Below are 16,573 nucleotides of genomic sequence, written 5' to 3'. Positions count from 1 at the left end.
AAAAAATGGGGTGGGATCCCGGGCTCCCCCAGAGTTAGTGTTGAAGTGTCCTTGAGCAAGACTCTGAACCCCTAATTGCTCCTGATGTGCTGGTTGGTGCCTTGCATGCAGGTTTCTACCACCATCTGTGTATGAATGGGTGAATGTAATCTATATGTAAAGCGCAAATGCACTATTTTACCATTTACTGTCCTCTCACACTTTCTCTTGTCTACTACTGCTCGATCTACTCTCCTTTCCTTCCCTAACTTCTTTCCTCCTCCTCCTCCCTTTCCTCCTCCTTTCCCCTCCTCTGTCCTGCTCTCCTCTCCTATACCCTGTCCTCAACCGTCCAGGCGTTTAACGTGATAAACGGAGGTTCCCATGCGGGCAACAAGCTCGCCATGCAGGAGTTCATGGTACTTCCTGTCGGGGCGGAGTCCTTCAAGTAAGAGCTTTGAAATGTTACACTGTATATTAAAGCAACATTCTGGGTCAGCTTGTCTCCCTCCCCAATGGAGAGAGGCAATTGCAACAATGTCAGAACTACGTACACTATATGGTGCTATACCTTGCGACACCCCTTACCCCTTATCCCTAAACTTATTTGCCTTCTTTACTATTTTGAAAAACATTTTAAAGGTTTCATGACATTCACTTTCATTTATTTTTGTTTTAGGTTTTATGACCTCGAGGTCATAAAACACATGATTACGGTAAGAATTCCCTGTTAACTGGTTGATGATTAATAAGTTAATGACTGAGTGTTCTTTCTTCTTTCTTCCCTCACCACCCCCTTGCAGGGAGGCATTGAGGATAGGCTCAGAGCTGTATCACACACTAAAGGGGGTGATACAGGAGAAGTATGGCCAGGACGCCACCAACGTGGGAGACGAGGGAGGCTTCGCACCCAACATACTGGAGAACAGCGAGGGTAAGGAGAGGTTCAACCCTACTGGAGAACAGTGAGGGTAAGGAGAGGTTCAACCCTACCGGAGAACAGTGAGGGTAAGGAGAGGTTCAACCCTACTGGAGAACAGTGAGGGTAAGGAGAGGTTCAACCCTACTGGAGAACAGTGAGGGTAAGGAGAGGTTCAACCCTACTGGAGAACAGTGAGGGTAAGGAGAGGTTCAACCCTACTGGAGAACAGTGAGGGTAAGGAGAGGTTCAACCCTACTGGAGAACAGTGAGGGTAAGGAGAGGTTCAACTCTACTGGAGAACAGTGAGGGTAAGGAGAGGTTCAACCCTACTGGAGAACAGTGAGGGTAAGGAGAGGTTCAACCCTACTGGAGAACAGTGAGGGTAAGGATAGGTTCAACCCTACTGGAGAACAGTGAGGGTAAGGAGAGGTTCAACCCTACTGGAGAACAGTGAGAGTAAGGAGAGGTTCAACCCTGCTGGAGATCAGTGAGGGTAAGGAGAGGTTCAACCCTGCTGGAGAACAGTGAGGGTAAGGAGAGGTTCAACCCTACTGGAGAACAGTGAGGGTAGGAGAGGTTCAACCCTACTGGAGAACAGTGAGGGTAAGGAGAGGTTCAACCCTACTGGAGAACAGTGAGGGTAAGGAGAGGTTCAACCCTACTGGAGAACAGTGAGGGTAAGGAGAGGTTCAACCCTGCTGGAGAACAGTGAGGGTAAGGAGAGGTTCAACCCTACTGGAGAACAGTGAGGGTAAGGAGAGGTTCAACCCTACTGGAGAACAGTGAGGGTAAGGGGAGGTTCAACCCTGCTGGAGAACAGTGAGGGTATAAGGAGAGGTTCAACCCTGCTGGAGAACAGTGAGGGTAAGGAGAGGTTCAACCCTACTGGAGAACAGTGAGGGTAAGGAGAGGTTCAACCCTACTGGAGAACAGTGAGGGTAAGGAGAGGTTCAACCCTACTGGAGAACAGTGAGGGTAAGGAGAGGTTCAACCTTACTGGAGAACAGTGAGGGTAAGGAGAGGTTCAACCCTACTGGAGAACAGCGAGGGTAAGGGGAGGTTCAACCCTACTGGAGATCAGTGAGGGTAAGGAGAGGTTCAACCCTACTGGAGAACAGTGAGGGTAAGGAGAGGTTCAACCCTACTGGAGAACAGTGAGGGTAAGGAGAGGTTCAACCCTACTGGAGAACAGTGAGGTTAAGGAGAGGTTCAACCCTACTGGAGAACAGTGAGGGTAAGGAGAGGTTCAACCCTACTGGAGAACAGTGAGGGTAAGGAGAGGTTCAACCCTACTGGAGAACAGCGAGGGTAAGGGGAGGTTCAACCCTACTGGAGAACAGTGAGGGTAAGGGGAGGTTCAACCCTACTGGAGAACAGTGAGGGTAAGGAGAGGTTCAACCCTGCTGGAGAACAGTGAGGGTAAGGAGAGGTTCAACCCTACTGGAGAACAGTGAGGGTAAGGAGAGGTTCAACCCTACTGGAGAACAGCGAGGGTATAAGGAGAGGTTCAACCCTACTGGAGAACAGCGAGGGTATAAGGAGAGGTTCAACCCTACTGGAGAACAGTGAGGGTAAGGAGAGGTTCAACCCTACTGGAGAACAGTGAGGGTAAGGAGAGGTTCAACCCTACTGGAGAACAGTGAGGGTAAGGAGAGGTTCAACCCTACTGGAGAACAGTGAGGGTAAGGAGAGGTTCAACCCTACTGGAGAACAGTGAGGGTAAGAGGATAGATGCACGTTCTCCCTATCCCTCAATGCTAACCATATTACCCGTCTCTCTCTCCCTCTCATCTCTGGTTATCCTCTCCCATGAACATCGCTCACTTCCAATGGTGTAAACTGTAAAGTAACTATAAGTACATGTACTCAAGTACTGTACTTAAGTATAGTTTTGAGGGGGGGGGGGGGGGGGGGGGGTTGTATGCTTTACTGGAGTATTTCCAATTTTCTGTACATACTCCACTACATCTCAGAGACGAATATTGTACTTTTACTCCAATACAATTATTTGAAAACTTCAGCTTCTAGTTACTTTGTAGATTTTTGATTATTATTACAAAACATACAGTAACCACTTCAGCCCTATATAAATTCCGGACATTTGAAAATAGCCGAGCTTGTAGATCTGCTCTTTTCCAATGATTCGTTTTTGAAAACTTGTGAAATGCGGGACATTCTGCATAATGAGTACTTTACTATAGTAAAATTTGAATTCCGGACTTTTACATTTTGATTATTTCTACATTGCAGTAGTGACACTTTTACTTCCACCACTGCTCACTTCCCCTGATGTCTCATCTCTCTCTCCCTCCATCCTCCCTCAGCTCTGGAGCTGTTGCAGACAGCCATAGAGAAGGCAGGTTTCACGGAGAAGGTGGTGGTGGGGATGGACGTCGCCGCCTCAGAGTTCTACCGCGATGGGAAATATGACCTGGACTTCAAGTCCCCGCCGGACCCGGAGCGCCACATCACGGGAGAGGAGCTGGCTGACATCTATCAGGGCTTTGTCAACAACTACCCAGGTTATTACAATCAATGTAAAGTCTGCGGAAACTGCTCTACCAACAAATCTGCAATCTGTCTCCAGTGTTGATTTCGTCGACTAAAAGTATGACGAAAAATGTTCGTTGACTACCTTTTTTCATTGACGAAAACTAAATAAAAACTAAGCTATGATGACTAAATAATAATATATTGACAATTTCGTGTCATGGACGGAGTAGTGGAGAAGAGAACTAAAAGACAAGTCATTTTATGTTTGGTTGCGGTCGGGTGTGAGCTTGTAGATCAGCTATTTTCAGCATGCAACCAAGTGTAAAATCAGACATTACGACGCCATCAAAGCCTGCCAAAATACACTAACGCACACATTTCAGATGACGATGAAATGTAATTCAAAAGACAACACTGGCTGTCACTAAAACGTCCTTTTCTGTCTTTCCTCTTTCCTTCACTCCCGTCCATTGCAGTGGTGTCCATCGAGGACCCGTTCGACCAGGACGACTGGGCAGCGTGGTCTCGCCTGACGGCCCAGGTGGGGATCCAGGTGGTCGGGGACGACCTGACGGTGACCAACCCCAAGAGGATAGAGAAGGCTGCGGAGGAGCGCGCCTGCAACTGTCTGCTCCTCAAAGTCAACCAGATAGGCTCTGTCACCGAAGCCATACAGGCGTAAGGCCTTGTGTTATTATTATTCACTTTACACTAGACCTAGCTGTCACCATTACAAATTTAAGATGACGATTAATTGGCACACAAATAATTGCGATTAAAGATTTAATTGTGGGTTTTTTGAACAATTACAATTTGTATTTCTGTTTGCCTTTTAGCCTTCATAATCACAAAGCTCTACTTTACACTGCAAGTGGCTCATGTAGAGAAATATCTGGCATTTTACAAGCAACATTTTGGGATGTTTGTGAATCTTCCATTTATGTTCGTAATCATTTATAATTGCCGGTATTGCCCAGCTATTTGAACGGGAAAATCATTTTGAAGCTATATGGATATATGCCATAAATGATATGCCAGTGGAAAACAGCTCTGATAATTTTTGTCAAGCAACATTTCCTGACACGATGGGATATGAATTGGCAAATTACAAGTGTAACCACAGGGTCAGATCGTTCATAATCATACCCAGACTTTCTGACAAACCCATCTGAGCATTACAACCAAATCTAATTAAAAACAAATCAGCTATAGCTACAGATTGTTGACTGTGACAACCTCTTGGAGAACAAAATGCAGCTGAGATGGATTATAGGAGAACAGCCCCTTTAAGGAAGTATGCCTCTATGCAAGGCTGTATGTTACCTGCTCTAACCAAGGACACCTAGTACTGTATGTACATTACAACCTATAGAGAATAGCTGACCTGCTATCAATCACACTGTATAAAGGACACATGTGGACACATGTATCCTCCCAAGGACACACACACACACACACCCTGACACTCATCTCTCTGTCACCATGTTGGTCTCCAGGTACAGGCAGCATGTGCACGTACTTGCGCGCGCACACACGCACACACTCACACGCACACGCACACACACACACAATAATAGCAATACATAAAAAGGTAGCAACAGAGAATGTAAAATGGTCTGCTAATCAGATGTATCAATTCCCAGTGATTGTGATCCATGTACTGTAATAGTCTGGCAGCCTGGGGTATGGAGTGGGAAATTTGGTATATATCTTTTTTTTATTTTCCTAAAATATTGTCTACATACATTCATGAATCCACTTGCTGACCGGCTGTCGGTATTGAGCAATTTGTTTTGTAGGGGTTTATATGTGACCATACCACAAAAGAACACTGCTTGGAATTAATTCAGAATCATGAAAACCCCCTAGTTTGACATGTCACATGCTACATAAAGCATAATGACATTTTGATTATTGTCTTATATATATATAGGAGGTTAATGATATGGTCACATATATCCCCCTATAAAGAAATTGCTCAATACTGACAGCCGGTCAGCAAGTGGATTCATGAATGTATAGACAATATTTTAGGCAAATTAAAAAAAAAACTATATACCAAATTTCCCACTTTAAACAAAAGAAGCTTGCTGTTGGCTACCGGACTATAATATGTTTACAACAGTTTGGGGAGAGAGAGAGAGAGAGAGAGAGAGAGAGAGAGAGAGAGAGAGAGAGAGAGAGAGAGAGAGAGCAAGCAAAGGGAGTGAAAACATGCACTTCAAAGCAGTTTTTAAGTGCACATGCGTGTGTGTGTGTGTGTGTGTGTGTGTGTGTGTGTGTGTGTGTGTGTGTGTGTGTGTGTGTCTTTCAGTCAGTGTCAGTGTGTCACTCAGCAGCACTCATGTAATTCATCTATAAATCATGGTCCAGTCAGAGGCGGTGTATGTCAGGACCAAACTGGACCATAAGGACTGGACAAAATTATGACACAATGCGTCAGCCAACAAATAAAAAGAGCAGATACAAGCTCACAACACGTTGCATTGCAACACGTTGCGAGCTCATATATCAGCTATTTTGAACATGGATTTATTTAGCTATATCTTTTGATGTGTAAAATACAGGAGTGTTTCCCGAAGCACAGAAAAATATGATGTCATCATCAGCATGCATGTGTGTGTGTCTCTCTCTCTCAAGGTGTAAGTAGGTCAGCCAACAGCTCCTTAACAGTCTCACACTCTCTCTCTCTCTCTCTCTCTCTAGGTGTAAGCTAGCCCAGGCTAATGGTTGGGGAGTGATGGTCAGCCATCGTTCAGGAGAGACAGAGGATACCTTCATAGCTGACCTTGTAGTGGGCCTTTGCACTGGACAGGTGCGAGTGCACTCACACGAGCGCACTCACACGAGCGCGCACACACACACACACACACACACACACACACACACACACACACACACACACACACACACACACACACACACACACACACACACACACACACACACACACACACACACACACACACACACACACACACACACACACACACACACACACACACACACACACAATCATTCATTCTTTACTTCTCTCCCTCCCTTTCTCAGATTAAGACTGGCGCCCCCTGTAGGTCTGAGAGACTGGCAAAGTACAACCAACTTGTGAGGTTAGTGCTGGAAAAGTATCTCTCTCTTTTACACACTGGTGGAAAAAAGTATCAATACTACAATGTAGAATGTTGCAAGTAGAAGTCCCGTATTCATAATGTAGAATTACAAGTATCAGCATCAAAATGTACTTAAAAGTACTAAAAGTAAAAGTAGTCATATTGCAGAATGTCCCATTTCACAAGTTCAAAATGTGTACAAAATCTTTTGAAAATAGACAATCTACAAGCTGACAATGTGTTGCATTGCGACACATTGTGAGCTTGTAGATCTGCTATTTTCAAATGGCTGAAATGTTTATAGGGTTGAAGAGTGAAGACGTTTTCTAATCAAAATTTAAATCTCGAAAGTAAATAGTAACTAAAGTTGTGAAATAATTGTAGTGGAGTAAAAGTACAATATTTGCAATCACGGTTAAAACTGTTTTGAAGCATTCCTTGGAACTGACCGAATGATGGTATAGAGCTCAGTTTGGAGTTCATATGGGTCGAATGGGGTGACAGAGAAGGCTGTCTTGCCCAGCTCGGTCTGAGCATGAGGAACCTTAAGCATTAAGAAACCACTTTCAGTTCCAACATGGAGCAAATAATCAATCAATCAATTGATTGAGTCGATCCTATCAGTCAGTGAAAAGATGCTGCACGATAGGAACTCCTGTCAGTGATGATAAGGCACTGCCATTAGAAGTTGAGCCAGGCAGGTACTGCTTACTGACTGCTCTTCCTAATTGTGAGGACGGTTCAATACATTTTAACTAAACTTCTATCTATATCTACAGTATATGTACATAATCTACTGTTGCTATCTCAATATGATTGATTGTCACATAATCATAACAACAAACAATGTACTGGTCATAACAATTTGCAGATTTGTCGTATAATCCATCATCTTCATAGTTTATCTAGAACATCTTGAGGAAGAGGGACACAGTCTGTCAGCAACCTGTCAACTGTCTCAGAGCTACGCAGCTTAGAGCCTTTAGACACGCCCCCCTCTACTGATGTCATAACCAGTGACACCCATGTGAGCCGTGCGGTCAGCAGACGTGTGTTTGGGGGGGGGGGGGGGCACCTTGGATTTGCTGCTCAAGTAGCTAAACTAATCCCATTGGAGTTCACAGGAGAGGGAAGGGAAGGAGAGAAAGAAATATCCCTAGATAAGGGAGAGAGATAGATGGTTTAAGGAGGGTGATGGATTATATTAAGGAAATAAAATAATATATATATATATATATATATATAGCGGCCTTGGACAGATGGACAGTTTTCCAGCAGAGCAGTATATAGAGCAGTGGGGAGTGAAGCACCTGGAAGGTGTGTGAGTGTGTGTGTATTTATAATGTGTGTATGTATTTATTTATAATGAATAATAATAAACCCAGGTGCTCCACTCCCTGCTGTTCTGCTGGATAATAGTCCATCTGTCACCAAGGCTGCAGAAAGAATGTTGCTGGGACCAAACATAAAATAAATCACGGTTCAACAGAGGTAACGCCTACACAGAAACAACAATACACATATTCTAACTATGATGAGGAGCTGGAGTATGTCTTTCCTTTCTAAGAAGGACAGGTGATAAGTAGATCATAAATTCATAATCATAATACACTTTTCTCTTGATGTTTCATGTTTAAATCTAGCGACTTGTGGATGGTGATAAACGAATATCTCAACCCAGTAGTCACTGTTTTGCTCTTCAAAAGCATTGTCTTGATTACAAAACACCAACAACAATCAGATATTTCAGGAGCTAAATGTAGTATTTACATTTTCTCTCTTGCATACTGTTTAATTAACAACTAAAATGAATAGGGAAACACATTGCATCTCGTAGATCTGCTATATTCACTACTTTTGATGAGAAATCATTTTTAAATTCTTTGGGGCAAAATTCTGTAATGCTATACCCAAAATAGGTAAGGCAGGTTGAAATTGCTTAAGCAGTAAAAAATAAATAAAAAAAATGCGTCACTCAGATGTTTATTGTTTATGATGAGTACAGTACTTGAGTAGCCATTGCCATTTTTACTTCACTTTCTCCCTCTCGTTTCTCTCTAGGATTGAGGAAGAGTTGGGTGACCAAGCTCGCTTTGCAGGCCATAACTTCAGGAACCCCAGTGCTCTGTGAGACTACCACCAAACCAGACAGACTGACCCACAGTCACTGACTGACTGAATGATTGATTGAAACCTGAATGAAACTGACTGACCAGTGACCACTTACTGTACTAAACAACTGACTGGATGAATCACCAACTGACTGACGGACGGAGGGCCTAGAAAACAGGACAAAAATGGGTAAAAACGTAGGCCTACTTATATTTTGTGTCCTTGAATGATAAACAATAATACATTAGACATAAGACTTGACCGTGTACAAAGACAAGACTGCACATGCAGATTCAGCACCATATATATATATAGGACAAAGAAAACCGAAGCAAAAAGACTAAAGAGAAATTATGCACTGGATTCATAGCTAGGGAGATGCTGTACGCACGCACGCGCACTCACATACGGTACAAACAACACATACACAACTGCAGTGGAGCTACATTAAAAAAATAAAAAATAAATAAAACTAAACAACAAAAGCCAGAGATGCACTGTTGTTCTAGTATTTCAAGACTAGAGAGCTACAATGGTAGTCATTAAAAAACAAAAAGTCCTCTATTAATCCTCCACTAGTACCGCAACAGACAATGCAGTGTATTGGTTCATAATCATAAATGTGTGCTATTATAGCTGAACAGGCAGATTGTCACACATGCACACACATCTCTTTCAACTATCACATGCCAGGCCTGGGTCTTGCACCATCTGATGGCTGAAAATGGAACAAAACTTGAATTTTCCATACCAATTCCTCTCAGAGGTGGTGCAGCAAGGTGAGCTAGCCTGCAGTAATATAAATTAATAAAATAAGGTTGGGACCGGCTACTACTGTATCTCTAGAACATGAAATATCAGACAGATATGCACTGACATGATGTAGAATAGCCTAATGGAGACGAGATGGCAGCATTTTTAACTGTTAAATGAACAGAGTTTACAGAAGAAACAGTTTGGACTGGCCAAATAAAAAGAGCCATTTTCAGGGACTGACTGAAATATAGTTGGACACACACACACACACACACACACACACACACACACACACACACGTTGCACATTCTTGCGCTCACTCACCCTGAACACAAAACTGCACTTGTCCTTCCCGACCTTGCTCTTTTCCACTTCTGTCCATGTCTTTTTCGCCTGTCCTCTTCTTTACTTTTCTTCTCAGTGTGGTTTCTTTGTTTGTTGATGATGTCCCTCTCTCTCTCCTGATATGACCTGGTCCGTCATGCTTGAAGTTATCCCTGACCCCAATCCCTACTTTCCTTTGGTTCCCAGTTCCCACTGAATGTCAATAAATGTGTTGAAAAAGAAGGAAATATATTTAAAAAATATAAAATATGAAAGCCTGTCATCTAAAATAATGTGAAAATATGTTAAATAAAAGAGATGGTACTTTACAGTTTCAATCACAATGGATTGGTCTTGTGTTTTGTGTCCTTAGAATCTTGACTTGACTGATAGAAGTCCACCTAGTGGTGGCCTAATGCAGTGGTAGGGAACCCACCTGGTTGGTAGGTACTACTACTACTACTACTACTAGGTAGGAAGACAGGTTATTAATTCTGAGGGAACTATCACCATTACAGCAGCAATAGTAAAAGGTACAATAGAATACCAATTAAAGATTAAAAAGTGCAGTTATATAAACTGTAAAATAGTTCTAAAAGCATGTGTGTGGAAAGATCTAGATGTTAAAATAACTTAAATAAAATAACACAAAATGCAAATGTGGAATTATACAATTGTACTCTATAGCTCTTAAGTAGAATTGTATTGTACAGGTGTGCAAAATAGCAATGTCCAGGTGCATAATGTCTGTCTGTGCCTGTACATGTTTGTGGTTGATTGTAAGCCCATTTCATTTGTTATAGTCTGATGCTGGATGAGGACCTCTAGCCCCTTTCGGGACTCTCGGTTACCTTTTCTGTATTTTGGACGGCGTACCGTTCAAAATACAGAAAAGGTAACAGACTAAACCGAGGGTTCCGAAATGGGCTAGAGGACCTCCTGCAGCGCTCCACCACTCACTGAGGAAGGATGAGTCTGTTGTGAAGGTGCACCTTTGCATGTTGGACTACAAAACCCAAGTTCAAAATCGTGTGCATGGCCCGTTCAAGTTCTCAAGAACTGTGTTGAGTCAATGCTGAAGATATCCCTAGTCTAAATAACACTAATACATTTCTAACAATTACTCTACCCTGTAATACACATACTATTTTTTCCCCACCAGACTACTGCAGCACTCCTTTAACTTTATATGAATAATACATATTCCTGATTCAGTAGGCAGGGACCTGTAACAAATACAGATGACATGTTCAAATTCCACAACAGCCAACATTTCATCAGAACGTCTTTAAGTGACCCATTACCGAAAATGGTACAACATTATAGTTTTGAGTCAACTGTTTAACTCTAAGCTCACTCAGAACGAAAACAACAGTCAAGATTCCTTCTTTGTCCGCTTTATTCTTCAAGTGATTCACAGACTTCCAGGAGAGCCATTCACTGGGAAACCTGAATGACAGTTGAATCAACCAGGGGGGATACGAAGGAACGCAATCATCCAAAAGTGCCTAAATATATTCAACAAAGTGCATAAATGTTTCCAAGGTTTCCCAGCAACATTCTTACAATAAACTGGTCCCTTTTACAGTAGTGAGCACATATCAGCATCAAACACAACCTGGTGATTAACACACAGTAGTCAAGTATTAAAAGAAAAGATAGATTGTAGTTGGTCGATATCGTTACGATTCGTTAGTATAGAGGGTATGCGTGTGACATCATCATCAAACCAGGAAGTTATGCAGGAACGCCTACTGAGTGGCAAAAAACTACTTTCTGGCCTTGACAGCCCATACATCCACACAGAAAAGTCTTATCTGATTGCATTAAACAACATTAAACAATGTTAAACTCACTTTGCCTGTTGCTTTGCCACTCGATGTGCCATTCACTTTAAGCATGCGCATACTCTCTATAGTGGTAGATTGTTGCACCTGTATTTATTGGGCCATTTCACAATAACTCCACTCCTCAAAACTGACCAAATACCTAGTGGAAATTGACCCAAGTTTACTCTATGTAAGGCTTTTATCATGCAAGTAACTACTGGGTTATCGTTACTACTAGTGCAGTAGACAGTGAGACAGGCTGTAGCTTATTGAGAAACAACATACAGTAACAACAGTGTGATCAAACCACTAAAACACTTAAAGTAGACCAGTGGTTCACAACGCTGGTCTTGATAAGTTAGAACACTGATGCTTTTTATTCCGTCTCTCTACTCGGGACTATTTTGTTTAAAATTTTGACATTTACCATGCCAAGTGAATACATGAGCTACTAACAGGTACAATAGTGAACCAGCATAATCTGCAGCTGTATTATGTGGATCACTCAACCCACCAACACCTTGAAGAACATCTCTAAAGAGCAGCATCGTGATTGGTTAGTTTCACTGGGTCTGGTCAGTTTGATCTATGCACGGGCATTGATGATGTCAACAAACTCGGGTTTGAGAGAAGCTCCGCCCACCAGGAAGCCATCCACGTCCTCCTGAGATGCCAGCTCCTTGCAGTTGGCCCCAGTCACTGAACCTGGCAGGGAGAAAGAAAGATGGAGAAATAGGATAAACACGGCCTCGAGAGAAGGGCTCTAAAAGACTCTTTCCGCTGTTCATCATGAAACTGTCGATTTAATTAATTGTAAAAGGTGGATCATGACCAAGTCAGGAGAATAGTGGATTTCCTGATCTAAATGATGCTGAGAGTAATTATTCTTATCACTTACCTCCGTAGATTATGCGTAAGGTGTCAGCTACCTCCTCGGAGACGTTAGTTCTCAGCCAGGCTCTCAACTTCTCATGGACCTCCTGAGCCTGGTCACACACACACACAATTACTTGATGACCTTGATTACTTTTATATTTGCTTTATTTAGAAGGAGAGTAGAGACTGAGACAGGAAAATGATGGCATAAAAAGGGGGGAAACAACACAGGTCTCCACAGACTGAATCAAAAGGAATATAAGGTCAATGCACAGTTCAGCCACTCCAATCAATCACTTGGAGTTGTTGCTACCACTGCAGCATTTCGTGCCTTTTTCCTTTTTTTAAAGCATATCCTACACACTATTAGGTGATGGAATGATGACATACCTGTTCAGGTGTAGCGGTCACTCCAGTACCGATGGCCCAGACCGGCTCATACGCCAGAACCACCATCCCCCAGTCCTTCACATTTTCTGCAACATAAAAAAGCAGAACAGAAATAACAACAAATCCAGCATCTAGGTGGCAGAGTAGCCCTACTTGACTGATCCCCCGAGCAGCATAATCTCTCCCTTGGCCAGAGATGGGTTTTCCCTTTGACTGATGTTTGATTTCCCATGAAGGAGACTCGGCTTCCAAATCTAAGGTGGCTGCATCAGTATTGGTGAATGGTAACATTAACTGTGTTATGTTGCTTTGTACCACGTAAAACCAAAAGCCACCACTCACATCCAAGTGCTTTTAGCATATTTTATTGTCATGCACAGGCAACAAATGGCGGTCTTTGGGTGTAGCCTTCCTCAGTGTATCAAATGCACTGAAGGCGGCTCACTCCAAAACTGTGCCCGACAATAAAATACCCTAAAAGGACTTGAAATGAGGTCTGTTGGTCTTTCCCTTTTAGTGGAATTATTTCTGAAGCGTGCACCAGGTTAAAATACTGTTGCAGTAAAGGCCGTCGGGATCGGGAGTCGAACCCGCGGCACACTGCCAGACTGGATTGCCAGCCAAGGTGCCTGGACCACTGAGCCATGGCCCATGCCTAAAATACTGTTGTTTGATAGAAGTACTGCAATTCATTTTAAAGTTGCCTAGTATCATGCACCGTACCAGCGATAACCTGTGTCTGAGCGAACACTACTTCGTCTGTGGTGCCGGCCTCTCTTTCCTCCAGTTTCTCTCCGACGCAGGCGATCACACTCAGGTCACTCTCCAGGGCATGGGCCACCTTAATTTAAAACGCATAACAGGCAATGAGGCAACCGTTCTAGACTTGTTGTGAAAACAAGAAAAACTAAGTAAAAGTAGATGGTTGATGGGGAGGCTTACCTTCTCTCCAATCAACTCGTCGCTCTCCCCGAAGACATGGCGACGCTCTGAATGTCCCAGGATCACCCAGTCTGCCCCACAGTCCTTTATCATGGCCGGGCTGGGAGAGGGTTGGGGTAGTTGAGGTGTGTGCAGTGGCGGAAAAAGTACTCAAATGTTTTACTTAAGTAAAAGTATCAATACTGCAAGCTACAAGCTTGTAGATCGTCTATTTTCACTTATTGTATGTTTTGTAATAATAATAAAAATAAATGTAGTGGAGTAAAAGTACAATATTTGCCTCTGAGATGTAGTGGAGTAGAAGTAAAATAAATCAGAAATAATCAAGTAAAGTACAAATACCCTAAAACTGTACTTAAGTACAGTACTTAGGTACTTTCCACCACTGAGTGTGTGTGTGAGAAAGCGAGGCAGAGATGAAAACAGTACTGTAAGCAATGGCAGTCCAGTGAAGCCCCCCTTTTGTGTTTTTTTTCTCCAATGACACAGGCAGTAGCCAGGAGAAGTTGTGGGAAGGCTCTGGTGGGAATGCACTTCAGAAAAGTATTATTTTCTCATCATCACACGTCATTTCAGTTAGTCTGCAGTGCATATTCGACTGCATGCTGGACTGAGCTACAAACAACTTCTAAGTACAGTATATGAATGTTGCAAATTATATTATTTCCACATATCCCCAATACTAACAATGTAAATTAACTTAATATTTTAGTAAATCCACAAAAGATGAGGCACACACAAACACTTCAAATGAAGAGTGCACATGCCAGATTGAGAACAAAAGACAAGAGATAAAAGATAACCACTCGCTACCAGATACAGTATTGTGTGTCCGTACCATATCTCACCAGTGAAGGCTCCTTTAGCTACTTTGTAGCAGTTCTGGGCTGCCACACCAATTCTAGCATCCAGGTTTGAACGGGCAAAGTCCAGATATATGGATGGAGCGCCACACACTACCTCTGAGATATGCACAGGGAGGGAGGGAGAGAGAGAGAGAGGTTTAGTTTATTTGAGGATTTTTTAAATATATAAAGTGGCCCTTGCGGCAGTGACACACCTACATTTAAAGCAACCAGCGAGAATAAAAATGCAGTGATGCTCATGTGTGGTCCTCTGGGATATGGGGCGGGATATGGTGCAGCATCAGCACCAATAGAAAAAAACATCACAATTTCTGTACATACGCATAAACGAATAGTTCAATTTCAATCAAACTACAGTAATAGCCTACTTTTTAGTCAATCTAATAAAAAAGCAAACAAAAATGTTACCTCAAATTCATCTATGAATCCACATTGCACTTTTGGGTATAAATTACGATTCCTATCATTCCTAGGCTAACCATGCATCTCTTCAAAGCCGAACGGAAGCCTCTTTCTGTGGCTTATGCTTTGCAATAGGTATAGGACACTCCAGCATACACAATAGGCAAAATTTGCCCCATATAACTCAGTCTCTCTCACTCAGCTTAACCACTTAAAACATTTTTACCTCCAAAATAAATATATTTGTCGTAATGTTCACCCTCCTCAGCACAGAATAGGGTGGGGTCCATGTGGTTAAGAGATTTAACAGGTATGCAGCAGGCCATGTGTCCTAAATCATTATTCTAAGGTCAGCCTTAGACTGTAAAACTGTGTATGATGAGTTTAAGCGGTGCCCAGTTAAGTAACTTGTGTTTAGTGACGTCTCACGTCTGCAAATGTTTTCATTGCATCTCAATTGAGAAATGTTGTCCTTTTTGTCTAGTTTGGTAACTTTAATATCATTCAGATAATAAGAGTGACAGAGACAGATAACTTTTGTCTATTAAGGAATCTGTTTTGCCATGTCACGCGAAAATGGCATATTTAATTTGACAGAGAAATAACTTTGTCTATGAATTATTACACTTTTTTTTATTTTATTTTTTTTGCACAGTCATGCCAATAAAGCATTTTTAGAGGGGGCAGAGAGAGACCCGAGCCCTTCCCACTTCCCAGACATTAGAATGTACTGTTTTACATTTGTTAATTAAAAGCAGCTGCAGACTATCTTAACCAAAATATCTGACTATTAATAAGTTAATGTCCTTTAATCCTTTATGAATTAAGTCGTCGTCGTTGCAACAACAACCCTGATGGTCTGGAGCGCCCAATGTCACACAACAGCATCCCCTACCCGGGCTACCTCTCCGTCTCCTAAACATAATCTGTTGAAAACACATTCAGATCCAGGGCTTTAACGGTGCGTGGTTCGATAGTTTTGGACTGAGACGAAAGAAAGACGTTTACCGGTTTCGTCGTTCAAGCTGGCGGTGTTGAGAGTCGTCATGAGTTCTTCAAGGCTCTCCTTATTGCCGTTCATCTTCCAGTTTCCTCCGACGAAGAACTTTCTGGACGACATGTTTGGTTTGTTTGTTGCTGGTAAATATCGACAGACAGAGGCCCGACAGGTGCTGTTGCAATTTGCTTCTCTCTGGATGATGCGCGCAACTCTGCGCCGTACGACGGTGCCTTGTGCCAAGAATAGCAGATCTAAAAGCTCACAACGCGTCGCAGCCATAGACCGTAAAAAGGTCGCAGCGCGAGGCGTCGTGTGCTTGTAGATCAGCTGTTTTCGGCCCGCCCCCTAGCTGTTCATTGGCGGCCTGGGATGACACTCTCTCCTAAGGGCCCAATCCCAATTGCCTCCCTCAAGCCCTGAGCCCTGAACCCTCATTGACTTTAGTGACGTCAGCTGTAAGTGCTTGAGGGTGAGAGGCTGCAAGGGCTCCAAATTGTTGTGAAAGGAATGGGACAGCACTTTGAAGATGAGTCCGCCATTCATGACACTTTGCATTATAAAAACTGTCCCTA

The 16,573-nt window shown here is 42.8% G+C and overlaps 2 protein-coding genes across 3 annotated transcripts in view; one reads left to right on the top strand and one right to left on the bottom strand.

Annotated features, from left to right (window-relative positions):
• Nucleotides 1–9,606, top strand: part of LOC306938993 (gamma-enolase) — a 24,022-nt gene extending 14,416 nt beyond the window's left edge. The window contains exons 7-13 of the mRNA XM_079523419.1: nucleotides 336–427; nucleotides 783–913; nucleotides 3,226–3,423; nucleotides 3,871–4,072; nucleotides 6,101–6,209; nucleotides 6,446–6,504; nucleotides 8,566–9,606. Coding sequence (XP_079379545.1) covers nucleotides 336–427; nucleotides 783–913; nucleotides 3,226–3,423; nucleotides 3,871–4,072; nucleotides 6,101–6,209; nucleotides 6,446–6,504; nucleotides 8,566–8,635 — 861 coding nt within the window. The 3' untranslated portion in view covers nucleotides 8,636–9,606. The remainder of the gene's footprint in view (nucleotides 1–335; nucleotides 428–782; nucleotides 914–3,225; nucleotides 3,424–3,870; nucleotides 4,073–6,100; nucleotides 6,210–6,445; nucleotides 6,505–8,565) is intronic.
• A 1,471-nt stretch (nucleotides 9,607–11,077) lies between these two features.
• On the bottom strand, nucleotides 11,078–16,273 carry tpi1a (triosephosphate isomerase 1a). Of its 2 annotated transcripts, none has more exons than XM_079523349.1 (7): nucleotides 16,010–16,273; nucleotides 14,582–14,695; nucleotides 13,734–13,833; nucleotides 13,515–13,632; nucleotides 12,792–12,877; nucleotides 12,424–12,511; nucleotides 11,078–12,230 (listed from the first exon to the last, which is right to left on the bottom strand). In XM_079523349.1, exons 3-7 carry the CDS (start codon nucleotides 13,824–13,826, stop codon nucleotides 12,112–12,114), a joined length of 504 nt encoding a protein of 167 aa, XP_079379475.1. In that variant the 5' UTR covers nucleotides 13,827–13,833; nucleotides 14,582–14,695; nucleotides 16,010–16,273; the 3' UTR covers nucleotides 11,078–12,111. The 2 variants fall into 2 exon arrangements, with proteins under 2 accessions (XP_079379475.1, XP_079379474.1); XM_079523348.1 differs by having other exon boundaries at nucleotides 14,572–14,695; nucleotides 16,010–16,268.
• Nucleotides 16,274–16,573: the final 300 nt, after the last annotated feature.

The sequence above is a fragment of the Electrona antarctica genome (assembly GCF_951216825.1).
Source record: "Electrona antarctica genome assembly, chromosome: 15".
NCBI classification, from domain to species: domain Eukaryota; kingdom Metazoa; phylum Chordata; class Actinopteri; order Myctophiformes; family Myctophidae; genus Electrona; species Electrona antarctica.
This window is presented reverse-complemented; position numbering and strand designations above follow the sequence as displayed.